The following is an 18115-nucleotide window of genomic DNA, read 5'->3' as shown; positions in this document are numbered from 1 at the left end:
TGCTTATGCTTATGTACTGAAACTCTACACTCTACACTTTCTTCTGAGTTAGCCTGTATAACTAGAATATAACACTAAGTGATATTTTAAGACAGGAACACAGCAAAACGTAGCTGCAGCACGGAAATAACGATAACAATTTGGGGTCCACGTTTATAGATGATTATACTCACAATTGTGGACTGTCTGATACATCAAAACTCAGTAAATAAAAATAAATGAATTATAATCATAGATACTGATGGTCTTATATATAAACAGACTTAGATTTTTTAGAACAGAGGGCTTTTTTCATGTCTGTACTTCACCATGTGGACATATAGTCTCTACATACAGATTATCTGAAGACTTTACTTGTACATCCCAGTAGCTGTGACTTTCTCTAGTCTTTCTTAAATTTTTGCTGTTAAAAAAATATACCAAACTATTACTGGAAAAAGTACAACCCCTTGTAATACATGCCATATTGTGGGAACCACACCTTGTAGTCATTTATGAAAGACATGTCACATAAGGGATAATGAGGTGATATGAAGATGTCAACAAACTATGGCTATACAACTCTGTATGTAATCTGTAAGGTATGCCATGATAGGGCGCCCTCACACATCAGCCAACCTCCATCTAATACATAGTACCTCAGGAGCAAGGCGAATGAGGGCTGAGGGACATGATGTATCTTACAGTCTAAGCTATATGTTACTGAAGTTCATTCAATCTAAAACGAAGCTGGCAAAATGTTTTGACGAGTTAAGAAAGCCACAGTGTTTGCTGTTGAAAACTTGGAAGTGATGTTTATTTTCATTATAAGCCAACTAGTAGTCAACTATCAATACTCAGTAGTACTCGACTGCTCTCTTCTGGTCTGACAGCTGTTTCTGAACAGCACTCCTAGTGGCTAATCTATACAACCTTTTGTTTTTCTTATAACCAAAATATGTCATAGTACTAGTCATAGTATATAGGAACTGTGTATGCTGGCTTGATAAACATATATAAATATATTATATTACAAATAAACATTCCAAACCATGTACACATTAATCTACAAAAGTAAAATTGAGGGATTCTGATAGAGTTTGATCATTAGGTGATCATGTATACTTCAACAAGTACAAGATATATGGGAAGTATCAGATACTTTCATTGCACTGTGAGTTGATGCAATCAACTTTTGTTGAGAATTTTACAAAGTTAATGAAATTATTTGAATAAGTACAAGAAGAAATAAAGATGACATCAAAATAATGGAGAGAAAAAAATGATAGTATTAGCTACAGCTGTAATTGGATGTAAGGGTTGAATTTTGTTGCTCTATGTCTGACCAGGATCTCTTTTCCTCCCACTATGTCTGTTTTTTTCTATAGCATAATCACTTTGTTATTCAACAGGTATTTCATTCATGTATAAATCTAAATGTGTTCAAATTATTCTCAATTGTTTTTTTGTGTAATTGCTAAATTATTGGAGTATAAAGTTGAAGGGATGACATCTGTAACTTTCAATATGGCTGGCTGACTGATGTCACATTTTTTAGGCATCTGCCAAAAAAACCATGGTGCCATATTTAGTCCAAGTTGAACCTGTTTGAACAAGACTTTTACCCTGGTCATTCTACGTCAATACAAAGACGCGTCTCTATCATTCACACAACAATGGTCAAAATATTCAAAGTTGCCATTACTCTTCTCTCTCAATTTTTCATATATCATGCATGCATAATTATAATTATATTTTTTCTCTAAAATTTTTCTATATTCAACCAAAAAATGGGTTTTACCACTTTTCATCTTTGACTTGTAATGACAAAGCCCTGTGTATAATAAGTATTTTGCTCAGCTGAACAAAAATATAAGACAAATATTTGGGAATAGTGTCTACTGTTCTGTTCAGTATATCTATTGTATCAACGAAATGAAACATCTTAGTATGTCATATTTCGTTATACAAAATAATATATAGAGAAATTTTACTGATCGTCTAAATGTTTCAATTGAAATTGTCACTGTCTTCTCGAGAAAAATAACTGAATATCAAATTTCTTCAGGAAAGTTCAGTGTTTGCCATCAATTTGAGACAAGTAGATCAGTATTCAAAGTTAGCTGAAGACTACTACATTGACAGCTTGTGATTAATTCTACGAGAGTAAAATTGGTGAGATTTTTGTCTGACTTCAAAATACAACACTGCCATGTGTATCATAATGCAGTGCCAGAGAATTTACATCAGTTGCCATGGATACAGATAAGGCTACAGATTTTATCCCTTCTAGGCATGACTTGTTACAATTAAATTTACATATTACTTTGTAAACCCATGTATTTATATTTAAATTTTACTCGTACACCATTCAAATTTCTTTTACAGTAGTGTAAAAGTGATTGTGTTATGCTGCCCTCTTGGCTGCTAAGTGTAATGCTTTTGTTTTTATTTGTAATGCGTGAGGGTCCACTTGTACATGTACCTATATTATGTGTGTGATATATTTTGCATACATTTACCTCAGGTTTTAATCAAAGCATTAAGCCATTTTCAAAAATAGATGTTAAATTTTTGTTGATAAAAAATTCATAATGAAATCATTTATTTTGTATGTTAGATACAATAGAAGCGATATACACGATGTCAATTTTTGTGTCATTCTCCACAGGTAAAGTTTCATCCCACCAATTCTGATGCACTTGCCACTGGTTCTACAGATGGTCTAGTGTGTGTATTTGATATCAGTCAAAGAAGCGAAGAAGATGCTCTCGTTACAACACTGAATTCAGAGTCATCAGTCGTAAGTCTAGTAGAATGCCATCCTCACTTCAAACCAAACTCCTACTTCTAAACAGCACCATCAGTGGCCAAACAGTACAATCTTTTGTTTTTTCAATAATTGGAATATAGCATATTACATTCTTTGCTACAAGGGTTCTATGTGTTGTTCACATTCAAGTTTATGTTTGTATTTGATATTTCCTTGCTGTTTGAAAAGTAGCTGTAACCTTCAATTTCCGATTTAAAAAGTCATTTCATTCTGTTGAAAATAAACAAAATTCCAGATAATGTTGACATGTAAATGATGTATCATTTTGTTGACAGAGTCGACTAGACTGGTGTGGTGCTAACAATGAATACCTGTATTGTTTAACACACTCAGAAGAAGTTATGATATGGGATGCAGTGGAGGTAAGAACTGTGTGTTTGTTTGTTCATTAGTGTGGAGTGGTGGGTGGGTGAGTGAATGAATGGATTGATCAAAGGATGGATGAATGAAGGAATAGATGGATGGATCTCGTTGTCTCTGTTTTGTTGCTGTGGGAACAAATTGCTCATTTTTTATTTAGTTCTGTTCTAAAATGAAACATCACACAGCAGACTTATGTGAAACATTCTGTGTAATTATGGTGAAGAAGTTTGTGCCCCATTTACACATAGGCACTACCTCCTATCACAAGCAGTGGGACAGGAAGTGCTACAGTTATGTAAACTCATCACACAGAACAAGTAGAGAGTTGTTTCAGGAGACATCTTGGTTGGTATTCCAAATCAGTATGTACACTGACGCCAAAACATTATTACTCTGATCTGACCTGGGATAGAAGTTTTTACCATAGTACTTGTGTATTGGGGTTTATAATGCTGTGAAACTGGTACAGAGAAGTTCATTGCATCAATTTCGTATCATGTATATTTTGTGGTATAATTGTTGTTAACTCTAACTATCAAAGTACACTCGTTTGTATTTTGCAGTCAACCAGGATTACAAAGTTTGATAACGTTAAACAAAATTTAGCTGTAAGTATATTTGTATAAATGTAAAGCGATTCAGAAGGTATTGAAATCAGAACAAAGAGCGCCCTCTAGAGTCTAAAACAAATTTCATTTTTTCTTTATGTTGAAAACTGTCCCGAGAAGTACTATAGCTTGCAGAATGCCATTCTAGAATCTCTTGCTTCACACAATTCATAAATTGAATACGTAGCTGGTGTTTTCGGATTTCAATTTTGTCTTTTATAAACTTGTATAAGCAATCCTTTTGAGATGTGATAATTAGCTTTAAAATTGTCTGTAGAAAGTAAGCCAAGCACTAGTAGACAGTGAAATGTTGTCACATTAGAACAAAAATTGTGACATTTTGATTCTTTTTAACACTGTTCAATGTATTACTGTTTTAACACAACTTACTTATTTGTTTACCGTTGTTTTTTCAGGAGAGGGGAGTAGAAATTGAGTATTTAGTAGACTGTTTTTACCATTCAGGATTAAAGACGTTAGTAGTATTAGCCGGTACTAGTGGGTAAGTAATAGTTACTTTGTTAGTTAGTACTGGTTAGTGATAGTAGTATATCCAATTCTGGTGGATTAGTAACTGTTACTTTGTTAGTTCTAGTTAGTGAATCACAGTTACTGTTAAAGTTTTAAAGATGTCAGTAGTATTAGTTGGTACTGGTTGGTAAGTAATAGTTACTTTGTCAGTTAAGATTAGTTAGTCAATAATTGTAACTATTTAGGTTAAAGACATTGGTAGTATTAGCCAGTGCTAGTGGGTAAGTACTAGGTATTTGCTAGGTAGTACTAGTAAGTCAGTAATTGTAACTATTTAGGTTATTGACATAAGTAGTAGTATTGGGGACTGTTAGTGGGTAAGTTGATACTTTCCAAGGCCCATTCTACCTTAAGTAAACAATACTGTGATTTCCAGCACTAGTTACTTTACCAAAAGGTTACCAATGGTTACCAATGGTTAATATGTACATGTTACTCTGATAGTTAGGTTAGTTGACAACTACTGTGGAGGAAGTTATTTTTTACTATTTTTAGTAATATTTTTGTTTTGCTAATAATACCCCCAGTGAAGAAACAACAACATTGTACAAATATTTTGGTGTATCACAAACCAGTGAAAGTAGAACCGCTATGACTAATAACAAAAGTCGGCGAAATTCAAATCCTTTGAAAATTTGAGATTGATTAATACTTCAATACATGCATATGTATAGCTACTAGAGTTCATAAACAGAGTTTGAGATCAGTTACGGAAATTTGGCGTCAAGTTACGTCTCCAAGGCCAAAAATAGAGCTGTAGTTATCGTTGTGAGTGTCAAACTTTAGATGGCTCTGAGAGAATATGAAGTGTTTTCGTTTGAAGTATGGTTTCAGCTTTTGACTAGGATATTTATTAGCTTTCATTCTGTACCACTATCTGATATCATTCTCGGAGTTGAGTTGAAACTGTAGACAAATTTCAAGTACTTCTACTTGACGACGTATTGCCTGCAGTAAATTTATAGCATGACTCTGCAGAAATACGCATATCACTTCTTTTTTTTCAATTGTGAATTTTTGTGCAAATTTTTCAGAACTTTCCTTTTTCTGTACATCAAGGACTGTCACTTGACTACATACTTGTGTACATTAAACCTATAACTGTGCTGTGACATCACAGAAATACATATACTGCAAAATGCTATATTTTCAAGGGGTTAAATTTTGACTCCAAACAGAAATTATCCTACTTTGGACCTAATTTTCGCAGATTTTATAGGTAGTATGCATGATATATCTGTGAATAAACAGTATTTTCAAGAGATTTTACTTAGCAGAAAACCACACCAATGAAAAAAATGAAAGTGTAGTAGTTCATAGTATCAGTTTTTTGTCAAATAGGAGATGGTGATTTGTGCAACTTTTTGTGTATTTTGTTTGACATTTTGATCAAACTGAAATGTGAATGATGAAAACTACTCCTAATTTTTGAATTATTGTTATTATCAAATTCATATTTTAAAAAGTTGTTATACCATATGTAAATGTAATTACAGAAATTCCATTGAAATGTACTGTTCAGAATTATGCACATAATCATTCTTTTTCTGACTGATAGCAGGGAGATAAGGTGAGGCTAGCAATATCTAATTTTGACAATGTGTGGTTAGCTAATATTGTAAACCTGCATATTTTGATCAATTTAATTGTTATTTTTTACAGCGGTAATCTTCGACTTTTAACAGTAGGAAAGGAAATCCTACACCCAGTCGGCACACTTAATGGCGGCCATGGGTCTGTGGTCAGATGTTTGCAGTGGGACAACACAGTAAGTAGTCACTCAGTTTGGAGTTTACTTGGCAAAAAGTGTCATTGATAATGATGCATGAATATTTCATACTTGCAATTATCTATGCAAATAATGTCACAAATATGCAAATTAAGTTGTGTTAGGTGTAGAAATTAGGTCAGGTGGATTTTGGAAATTGATACCTGGTATCTTATTTTCATGAAATTTTAAAATGCAGCTTTTATCGCAGGAGAAAATTATACAACAACAACAAAAAAAATCCCCAAATCCATATCTCATTGTGAATTTGGAATGCAGTGTATTTGGTATAGTGTGCAAGGACATAATAGTGAGACCTGTAGTGTGAAATCAACACATTTGTTGATAAACACAACAAATATATTTCCAAACCATAACACAGGCACATGTCTCTAGTTCCACGATACTGTTGTGCACTTTACCAAATGGAACATTTCAGCCATATCACAAATGGAAAATATAATGTTCATGGTTCCAAGCATCAAATAGGACATTGAAATATAGGTACTTTGCAACAGTACATTTTTGATGATTTCTATGTTTTCAGGGGACCATTATCATGCAATAGTGTTAATTACGCCATGTTAATGTCTCCAAATCTACAGTTTCAAAGTGACTAATTTTTCACTTTCCTATATTACAAAATAAAATGTTTAATCTCCCAGACTGACTACTTATAACTTTAAGGTGAATTACTTTATAACATTTGATGTACCTTTAGTCTTACGTCTCAACAAAAAAATTACTATGACATTTAAAATGGCTTAAGTTTTAATACCAGGAGTTGTGTACTAATGTAAATAGTATCAACATTTCATCATGACATGTACATCTATGAATGTTCTCATTTTGACCGACATTTTTTTGTCGATAACACAGACGGAAAGTCTGCTAACAGGAGGAGAAGATGGAATGCTGTGTTTATGGACCAAAGACGGTAAAATGGAAGAATTATCCAAAGAGAGACCGAGGAGAGAATGTAGGAAGGTACAAAAAACATTGTATTCTGTGTCAGAATTCTTCATCTCTTGGTGTAATGTTATGTCTGTTCTCTAGTAATAGTATAACACTCATATTTAGGTCAAAGCCAACTCTTATCATATATGTTTATAAGTCAATAAGCACTTCTGTCTACTGACCCACTGTACAATCTCGAAAAAAGTCAAGATAACATCAAGGGTCAAAGGTCAAAGGCATAACACATACGTAGTGTAAAACATAATTTTAGGAATTCAAAGAGTAAAATGCAAAAGTTAACAATAGGAAAATGATGTACTTATTCCATGTCTTGTAGAAAGAATGCTCCTTTTTCAAAAGCATAAAATAAAATATTTCTTATAACAGTAGGATTTCAATTGTTCATAAACCTCAAAAAATTTATAATCCGATAGTGGATTTTCTTTATATATCATGGAGTTCTTCATAAAGAGGACAAACAAATAAAAAGTGTTTCTCATCTTCGATATTATCTCAACTCTTGTCAGAGTATACTGACCCTGTGACAATACACAAATTCAACCGTAGTAGCTAAAACTTTTGACAGTATTGATAGAACTATGGAATACGATGACAGAAATCCCATGATGCCAGAGTACAAGTGTGGTGTACTTGGGGTATTTGCATGAGTGCTTGACATGTTCTTCGTGGTTGTACTTTCATGAGCATATGGATTGACAGTACAAAGACAGCAAGCATGAATGCAATGAACCTGATTACCCACACTGGTATTTGCTTGAAGTTGTGATGCGGTTCTGTTATTATATTACATATTTTTTTTATCCAAAATGGCAAATAACACAACAAAATGTGACAGCTCTGTGATCTCAGCTACTCATTAGTGCCACACCACTGTCACTCTCACCTCATCTTAACTTGATAAGCGACAGAATTCCCTAATAAAGTCTTGAGAATTTATGACTTGTCACATCAAAATTGTAAAGTCTGTCTGCCTGTCAATTAATGCAATTATGTCAGTGCAATGAAATGCAACAGGTCTGATCTCAGTTACTCATTAGCTCCACAGTATCCTGTCACCTTCCTTTCTTGTTAAAGTGATGATTTCCCCTGTAAAGTCTTGCAAATTTATGGCATGTCACGTCAAACTTTTAAAATCTGTCTGTCTTTCTGTCTGTCTCTCTCTCTCTAACAGTAACACATCAAAATGTGACAGCTCTGTGATCTCAGCTACTCATTAGCACCACACCACTGTCACTTTCACCTCATCTTAACTTGATAAGTGGCAGTATTCCCAAATACAGTCTTGAGAATTTATGGCTTGTCACGTCAAACTTTTACAGTCTGTCTGTCTATCAGTCCGTCTGTCTGTCTATCTCTCTAACGCATGAAATGTGACAGCTCTGTGATCTGAGCTACTCATTAGCACCACACCACTGTCACTTTCACCTCATCTTAACTTGATAAGTGACGGAATTCCCAAGAAAAAAAAGTCTTACAGGATTATGTAATAAAAGAGAAAAGATGATTTAATTGTGTGGAGATAGTACATTTAACGATTATTGGTGAACACTGAAATGAACAAGGATGGTGAAAAGTACAAAGAAGGGCTTTGAATGCAAACCCCTCTATTGTTCTACACACTTGTTTTACATAATCCTTGGAACTGATAATCTGCAGACAAGAAAGTGTTCTTTGTTCTCGCCAAGAGGATTAGCAACATACAATGGTACTAGCTGGTGATTATTGAACACTACATAGCTGACAAAAGTAACTGACAGAGAGGGACTTACTAGTATTTCCTTTCGATAGTCGGTCATCTCCAACCGTTTGTAGATTCTATCGCCCTCCCCCCAAAAGACAGCCACCCCCTGGCTTCCTGATGAGATATCTAGAGACCCATTTCTAAGTATTCACCTCGTGTCAATTTTGGAATTGTTTTCAACAATGAAAGTGAACTTCGTGTGTTGGTTTAATAGTGTCAATAAAGTATAGAGCACTCAGAGAGCAATGACTTATAAGGGTGGCTGTATTTGAATACATACTAAAGCCCAAAGTAGAGATTACCGTATGCACACCATGCATGATAGAACCAGACTCATTTGTGAAAATTTATGGCATTTCTGGGTCTTATTTCCTGCTTTGTGTAATCAGGGGATTAGTTTTAATATGCCAAAATTGCCAAGGATTTTACAGACAAAAAAAAAAGATATTTAAATACAAAAGCAAAAAAAAAAGTTGACATAGTTTTCAAGATTGAGATGCTTGTCTTTGCAAGGTTTGTTTATTTTTGTGGACCAGAGTCGTGTTGGATATCGCACCATGTAAATATAGCAACATGAGTCAGCATTTGTTTCAGAAGACATAAACAGTTTGTTCTCAGGGATGTAATTTTGCAAAAGTTTTCTAGTTTTCTTGGAACTTGTAATAAAGAAAACAATGTTAAAAAAGAAAGAATTTTTGTCGCGATAGCACTCAGAGTTGTCAACATCGTCCCCTGTAAAGCATCAAATGTGTTCTTAAATATTACAAGTATCCAACCTTTTCTTAGTAGCCTATACCTGTAGTCTTGGTAGAACTAAATACTACTACACTATTTCAGCTATCCTAACAGACATTTTGATTTTTTTGATTTTTTTTGTAAATTCAAACTACAACTGTAAGCCAACAGTGCAAATCTTGTGATGGGTTAAGTTTGGCAATAGTCATCCAGTTCCATGCAAGATGTATTGTGTGAGATTACATCGCTTATATTGTTACATTGAGATTTAGTTTTGTTTTTGTCTTTAGTACGTTTGAAATAACATTTTCATCATGAAATGGTGGAAAGACAGGTCGACCTCTTTAATTATGGGTGATTTTATAGAACAAAGACTGAACGCCATGCCATCAATAACAACGATTTTACTGCTAAACCCAGGGTACGGTCAGGTGACAACCTCTCCTCCCCCCCCCCCCCCCCTGAGTAGCACACATACATGTAACATCCCACTCCACCCCACAATTTATTTGGGCAGTAGTGATATTCACGCAAAACTTGGAAGGTATTGAAAACAAATGGCAATTGCATTAGAATGATAACAGTAGTAGTTTGTATGTAGCACTTTAACCCTGACATGGACCCATAGTGGCACAGGAATCCTGTAGTCTACCTTGACTCCCCTGGCATTGCACCTTCTTGAAGCTCATAGCATTGAAAAACATCCCTCCCGTAGCAACCATAGTCCTACCAGGACTTCTGAACAGTTTCTTCTGAACAGACAATGTTTCGATTGAGAGATTCAAAGTTGGCATTCTAGTCAGAACTATTAGATATCCTTCGACTTGAGTTTTCTTGAGTCACACAGTGTGTGTGTGTGTGTGTGTGTGTGTGTGTGTGTGTGTGAGTGTGTATGTGCGCGCACGTGTGTGTGTGTGTGTGTGTGTGTGTGTGTGTGTGTATAAATATATATAAGGCATGTACACATTGATAAATCTTTCAGTACTGCAAAGTTTTTTATACAATACAAATTCATTTGTTGTCATAGAAACCATTGGATCTCTTTTCTATATCACAAATGCAAAGTGGTCAAACTTGAGCTTGACATTGTCAAAATCAATTTTTGTGTGAAGAAATTAAGTACATAGGAGAGACATTGAAAGATGACTGTATATCTACTAGCCTATACTTTACCAAACATAAGCCATAATGCAAACTACTGCCTTGTCGCCATGGTAGCATTGTATGTTGGCTTGCTACCATGGTAACTGTCATAAATGCCAATTACAATAAGTTTATTACTCACATTCTTATTGATAGTGTATTGTTCTTTGAATGATTTATTACAAATTGGGGCAGTGTCCTCTTAATTAAGTTTAGAAGTGCGTCAACCAATTAATGTGGGCAATTTCAATTAATTTGTAGTCCATTAAGTGAATTGAAAATAAACAAGTACTCAATCATACATAACATGATTATAATTATAAATTAAAATGTCACAATGGAGACTCCTTCATCAGAATTGATGTTGAATAAATTAACAATACATCATACCGATCCAAAAAGAAACTTGTTTTGGTGTTGCTTAGTTTAACATGTGATAGTGTGGGTGTATGGTAATGTTCATTTCAGTGTTGGATCATGTTCATTTCGTACTGCTGTAGTGTTCATTTCAAACTATGCATTATATTTGGATGGATTCTGGAAATAGTCAAATAGCTGGAGGCTATATACCCTAATATGAACACTCTGTATAAGACTTGTCTTCGAAGCCAGTCAACCATCAAATAAATTCTTTCACTTTCCAATTATAGATCCATTTAATTTCCTACTCATAAAGTGTCACGTTTCAACTTTTTAATCGTTCTAGATTGATTACCGTGAATGGCTCTGAGTAAGAAAAACATTTTAGGCCGTTGATGAATGAGCACTTGTTTTGTTTTTCTTGTAAAAATTCTTCGCATAAAAAATTATGATGCCATTCATCACTAATATGTAGGCTTGTATAGATTAAAGTGGAAAATACTCGTCCGGTGTCTAAACTCGGACAAAAGTCTAAATGTTACTAAACTTAGCTATGACTGCCATGTGTATAATGCCATTCATCACTAAGATATGCTTGTATGGATTAAAGTGGAAAACACTGGTCGGTGTCTAAACTCATACAAAAGTCTATGTTACTAAACTTAGCTATGACTGCCATGTGTTCTTGAAGATGTATTTCAACCAAGAATGTTTTGGTATCCAAACTTTACCATGGCAGCCATATTTGTGTTGTAAACATATATTTCCACAGTCCCCTTATCACTTATAGATGGACTGTGCATCAACAAAGTAAACCCAACTCAATATTGGGTGCCATAAATATGTTCTACAATGTATTTGTGTCTATCAGAGTGTCTATGAGTGTCCTTAAAATAACTGCGGAGTGGTTAGCATAGATATTGCATTTTCTACCCAGTAGGTGCAGGTAACACTACTTCATGGTGGCTGCCATTTATGTATTTTTATACAAGAGATGTTTCCACCTGTTTGTAACCCAGAGACTTGTCTTGCTCATTTACTAAATGTTCGTAAACAAACCAAGACAAGTCTCAAGGTAGTCTGTGACTAAATCTAAAGATATCCTTCACCACAAATTCAGAGCCATGGATAGCGTCTAGACTCAAGTCTCGAGGGTACAGACCTGTTTGGTGACTTTGGCAATAACCGTTATTTACCAGTTCTACAACCTAGATATGATGTAGTATTATACATTGCCAACTGGTGGTGCTTCATCACTATCAGGAATAGATTTCACTGAATTCTCAATATTGCAAGCACTTCTGAGCTAGCCCATTCCTTAACATGCAACACAAGTTACCAAAATCATTATGAGTAACTAAAGTGGCCAGGGTACAAGATTCTGTATACATAGCCCAAAGACTTGATATATGTATGAACTAAACAGTATTATACAACACACAAGCCAAGTAGAACATGTTCAAACAAAATATATAGGCTTTATACCCTGGTCATTCTACATCATAGCAATGCACGTCTACATCACTGGTTATGTGGTACTCAAAATATGAGCCAAAAATTTCAAAGTTAAAAATCGTCAAGGATTTTGTGCATGTGCTAGTATAATGACATTTGTCTCCAATATTTGTTTTCACTCAGCTGCAAAATACTCCTGACCCTAAGAGTTTTGTAATTTCTCTATTTTGACTCTAAGTGACCAGGCCCTTTAGATGATTCATATTTTCCTTTTCTGAATGAGGAAAATACATTCAATTTTGCTGAATAATTTCGAATTGTCAGGCCTCATACTATCAAAATTTCTGGGTCTGAAGGATTCTGTTGTGCCATGCCATGAAACAACTTTATTGAATTAGAAAGTAAGATTTATTCAGGGTTCTGGCAAGTTCTGAGATTTGAACAAATGACAGTGTACGTGTGATGTGTGCTGATGTAAATGTCAATGAACTGTTCAAAACAGCTCAAACATTAGAAACAAAACCAAATAAACTTTAGTCAGATATAATTTCCAATTGACACTAAAATATCAATACATGTATTTTCCAAATGACGAATAATCAAAAAATCCTGTAAAAGAAAACATCCACTTGTAGCAAATGTCCAGTCAAACCTGTGTTGTTAGAGTGAGTAACTTCCTGCTCTTACAAAGAACTTCCACACTTTGTCACCAATCAAGTAGTTGGAGTAAATTGCTGGCAATAATGTCCATTTCTTGTTCAGTGAAAAAAACTTTAAGTTTGTTTTCCTGTTTACTTTCAATGTAAGTAAATAACTACTTTGTCAGTAACAAAGACGGTGGTTGATGACTAACTATAAAACAGACTGCCTTCTATGACTGACATTGTTGTAAATATAGGTAGACAAGTGTATTCAAATCCGTGGACACATGGACACTTAAAATGTGGTCCTTGTCAAAACTAGGATTGATAGATACTTAGACACAAAAAATGACTAAGTGTAAAGAAACTTAAGCCGTTTTTTGAACTCATTTTACTACAAACATATGAAGACCTTGGCACACTAGTATAGCAAATTGTATTATGTATGTATGCACACTTTGTTGAATGTGTGGGATTGAGATGATGGAACCTTCAATAGTGGTACACACACACTAAGAAAGTTTGCTCAGGTGGGTTTCCACTTTGTAAAACACTGATTAGATATGATTGCTTTCATGTATGCCCTTGATGAAGGTCAAAACTTAGTCTTCATTGATAGGACAGTTAATGACATTATTTGAGTTTCCTTGAATTTTTAGGAGATGTATACTGAAATTATGACATTGCGTCATTTATATATTGTGTTTAAAGGCCCTTTTCACATTAGGATTTACATGTGAAAACCAAATTTCTGATAGCCTTGAATCGAGATGAGTAGGATTTTGAATTTTGATTTTCCTATCTTTCATGGGGAAATCATGAATTCAAAACCACCATCTAAATGGATTAGAGATACTTGGGCCAGCGCTGAAGAATAACCTCATTAAGATAACCGCGATGACCAAGGATTGAAATATGGCTCTTTAAATATCGGCTGTGAGTTCTGGCAATAGAGAAGTGTTTAAAGTATGCATTTAGTAAATAGAATACTGTACAACTAGAAACCTGTTTGTGTGCAGCAAAGCCCCCCCCCCCCCCCCTGATAAAATAAACAAAAATAAATAAATAGATAGATAGATAAATAAATAAATAAATAAATAAGATGAACAACAACAAAAACCAGAAATTGGCTTATGCCCCTTTCATTTACAAGTTTTACCGCAGTTAGTGTTTTAATTAGTGTTTGTGCCATAGGGTACAAGGTATACTCAGTCTACCAAGTTTACATAGCCAATGACTGCATTTCAAATTAGCTAGGTTGTCCTAGGAATTTACTCAAGGGTTACAAAGTTATGATCTAGTGAATTTGCCAGCTATTTGTGGCTAATTATTTTGTTTTGAGAAAGTAATGATAACATGACTTTATTTGGTCATAGGTTGTAGTGTTCATTGCATTATACTTCATTCATACTGATAATGTGAATGACAACTTGAAGACACCTACCCAGACCTTCAGTGTCCCTGACAGTGAGATCTCTTAAAAAATCCTTAGGACATGGATATTGCCATGTCCAGGATCAGTCATGAATTTTCAGTTCCTACGTGAAGTGAAACATTTGTAATTTTTGATGAAATTTTTGAACTTTTTCAGGGTTTTTTTTTTTCAGAATGATAACCTCCATGGCAACAACTAGATCTTTCTTTTGATTCTAAAATTCAATGATTTACAGTGGGTTTTATTTTTATTGTAAACTTGTAAGACAAAATGTCCAGAAAAGTTTTTAAAAACTGACGTGTCAGGATTCAGACTTTTGAAATTGTGTGGCCAGTGTACAATAATTGAACTAGCAAGGTACCAGTTACTTTTCAAGCTGACCTGGTTCAAGTTGATGATTTTTCTGGTGTATTGTGTTTATGGTTGACCGACTTATCCATCGATGGGCGACAAATTCTTTTTTTCAACTTCAGTCATCCATATTTCTTTGCCTTTGGTATGTCGATATGACACGGCTGTCAAATTTCACATCATTACAAAGCTACACCATACTACTTAAGAAATATAATAATCTCGGTGATAAAATTTGAAGCACCTGAGTTATTGTGTGCGACAATAACCAGTGTTATAGCACACAATAGATGCACAAAGAGAGAGTGTCAAATGTTTGTGTGGTAATTACGGGGAAACATTTAGATTTGACCGAGAACAAAGCCAAGCTTGCCTGCAGGTTCTTTCTATGACTTCCTTCCAATTGTAAAGCCTCAATGCCTGTGTTTTGTGCCATAAAAACCCTGTAGATTGTCTGTTGACTTACGTAACATTCATCTCATTTCTTTTGTTTTCATCCTCCTTTTTTTTCTCATTTACTTAATACTTACAGAATCATGCTGATAAAGTTCAGAAGAAAATGCAAAGAATGAAGTTACATCATGCTACCAAACCTTATCAAAAACTCGACAACAGCGGGGCGGTCGCTGACAAAACGTAAGACCGCCCAGTACCTGTACGGCAGCTAAACATCCACCATCAAGGCGAAGAGAGATATAAAATCCAGTGATATTTATTAAAAGAGCTGTCCACCCAAGGCTATGAATTAAAACTTACAAACCGGCTTTTCAAACTTAGTTAATACACTCACAAGGTTATTAATCACTGTGTATACTTTTTTCACTCGACATTCAGTTTTGTCATTTTGAAAAGTAATCGGTGTAAATTGTGAATAATATGTACATGAAACTGAAATATTCAAATTTCAGGAGTACTTCTGGTTTATAATTGCTCTCAGAGGATATACATGATAGATATAGGAAGTAAGTCTTTGTATTTTATTTTAAAGTAGAAATGCGCCTTGGGATCAATTCCCACTAAAAATCAAAGTTCGTAAAATCTCTCCAATCTTTGCCTTATGAAAGCTTGTACCTCGGTTAAAATACAAGTAGTGGAAACAAGTTGGGAGTTCACCAATGTGTTTTCAAAAAAATTAAAAAAACAACAATTTTTTGTTTCTACAGTGTTAACATAGTAATCAGCAGCCATATTGGATTCTAAAATGACTTTACATTGCTACCTTTGTGATCTATTTTCAAAAATATGTACGGTGACCCCTGATTTTCTTTCTTGATTTGAACTGAGTTTTCTTGAACAAGGTAACTGCAGATGGTTAAAACTTGGATTCCCTGGGTGCATACTACATTAGGTGTGAAGGAAGATCTCAATTATTGCATACATATACTACTTATGATATAGCATGACTTTTTATGGTAACTTAGGCAAAAAAAAATTGTGCTGTTTCGATAATGCCCAATTTCAAAATATGGTGGGTAGGTAGGATTTTTGTTTAAAATCAGCACTTTCTGTTTGCTACTCTGTATTCCGCCATGTTGTTTTGATCATACCAGGCAATGACATCTTTAAATCTCATTATTTCTCTCATGACTTTTCAAAAAAAAATTAATTTTGATAAATTTTTCAAATTACCTAAAAAAATGTTTAGGGTCGGCAGTAAAAAAAAATGGATTGGGTGGGGTTACCGGAACCAAACAATTGGGTTTTTTTTGGCCTTACCACTAAGAACATTGTTACTGTTGTGTATTATAACTTTAATATTTAAAAATCCAGCAACGTCACTGTCCTATGTCACATACATGTAGGTGGAATAATTAACTCTTGAAAAATTATTTCCTTATCACTTCAATCAATATTTAATGAAATGCTATCAATACAATGTATTTAAAATGCAACAGATAATCTTTAACAATATGAACATCATTCCATGAAAAATCTATTTCTGTGTCTCACTCACAACAGACAGTGAGGGCTCGTATAATATATATGTATATATGGCTATACAAAAGCATAGTGTAGCATCAGCTTCTGGCTTGGTACCCCTGCCCTGGTATGTACCTTCAACTTGTGTCTCAGAAATGTGTTCAAATTAATAGATGGATAAAAAAAAATTTTGGTATGAAGCTAGTGTAGTTACTTAAACCAGTATTGACGCTGTGATATCCATGTCTACAGCACAATATTCATAGATGGATATTTGACCATTGTGATATCCATGTCTACAACATAATATTCATAGATGGATATTTGACCATTGTGATATCCATGTCTACAGCACAATATTCATAGATGGATATTTGACCATTGTGATATCCATGTCAACAACACAATATTCACAGATGGATATCTGACCATTGTGATATCCATGTCTACAGCACAATATTCATAGATGGATATTTGACCATTGTGATATCCATGTCTACAACACAATATTCATAGATGGATATTTGATCTTTGTGATATCCATGCCTACAACACAATATTCATATTAGGATATATAAACCTTTGTGATATCCATATATGATATTCACATATATGACATATATATCCATTCATGAATATTGTGCAGTAGGCATATATATCACAAAGGTCAAATATTCATCTATGAATATTGTGTTGTAATCATTGATGTCACAGAGGTCAAATGTCCATCTATGAATATTGAGTTCTTGACATGGATATCACAAAAGGTCAAATATTCACTGATGAATATTGTGCAATAGACATGGATATCACAAAGGTCAATATGAATGGATATTTGACCAGTATATCAAAGGTCAATATGAATGGATATTTGACCAGTATATCAACTCAAAGTATTATATTTCTATTTCTCATCATATATGACATTGAATAATATTGTATTTGTCATGTGACGTTTGAATCTGAATACTCTTTCAAGTTTAAATTGAGACACTTGATCCAAGTTAATAAAACTTTGTATATAATGATAGTCTGACTACTTTATACTTTTACTATCATTTCTTGTTGTACTTTCAAAGAAGTTCTGCTTTACTTATAATAAAAAGCTGAGATTGAAGTAGTTAAGTGATGTTGTATGTTGGTAGTGTATCACATGATGTTGTATGTGTACTAGAGTATCACGTGATGTTGTAAACATGGTAGTGTGGTAGCATACTAGTATCATGTAATGCTGTATGTGTGCTAGCATATCATGTAATGCTGTATGTTTGGTA

The 18115-nt window shown here is 34.2% G+C and overlaps 1 protein-coding gene across 1 annotated transcript in view; it reads left to right on the top strand.

Moving 5' to 3' along the window:
* The window catches only part of LOC144437684 (WD repeat-containing protein 89-like), a 40334-nt gene extending 22943 nt beyond the window's left edge, over positions 1 to 17391 (top strand). The window contains exons 8-14 of the mRNA XM_078126689.1: positions 2651 to 2782; positions 3088 to 3174; positions 3739 to 3783; positions 4200 to 4285; positions 5977 to 6082; positions 6962 to 7090; positions 15454 to 17391. Coding sequence (XP_077982815.1) covers positions 2651 to 2782; positions 3088 to 3174; positions 3739 to 3783; positions 4200 to 4285; positions 5977 to 6082; positions 6962 to 7090; positions 15454 to 15561 — 693 coding nt within the window. The 3' untranslated portion in view covers positions 15562 to 17391. The remainder of the gene's footprint in view (positions 1 to 2650; positions 2783 to 3087; positions 3175 to 3738; positions 3784 to 4199; positions 4286 to 5976; positions 6083 to 6961; positions 7091 to 15453) is intronic.
* Positions 17392 to 18115: the final 724 nt, after the last annotated feature.

The sequence above is a fragment of the Glandiceps talaboti genome, chromosome 7 (assembly GCF_964340395.1).
Source record: "Glandiceps talaboti chromosome 7, keGlaTala1.1, whole genome shotgun sequence".
NCBI lineage: Eukaryota > Metazoa > Hemichordata > Enteropneusta > Spengelidae > Glandiceps > Glandiceps talaboti.
The sequence above is the reverse complement of the archived record's forward strand: the minus strand, read 5'-3'. Positions and strand labels throughout refer to the sequence as shown.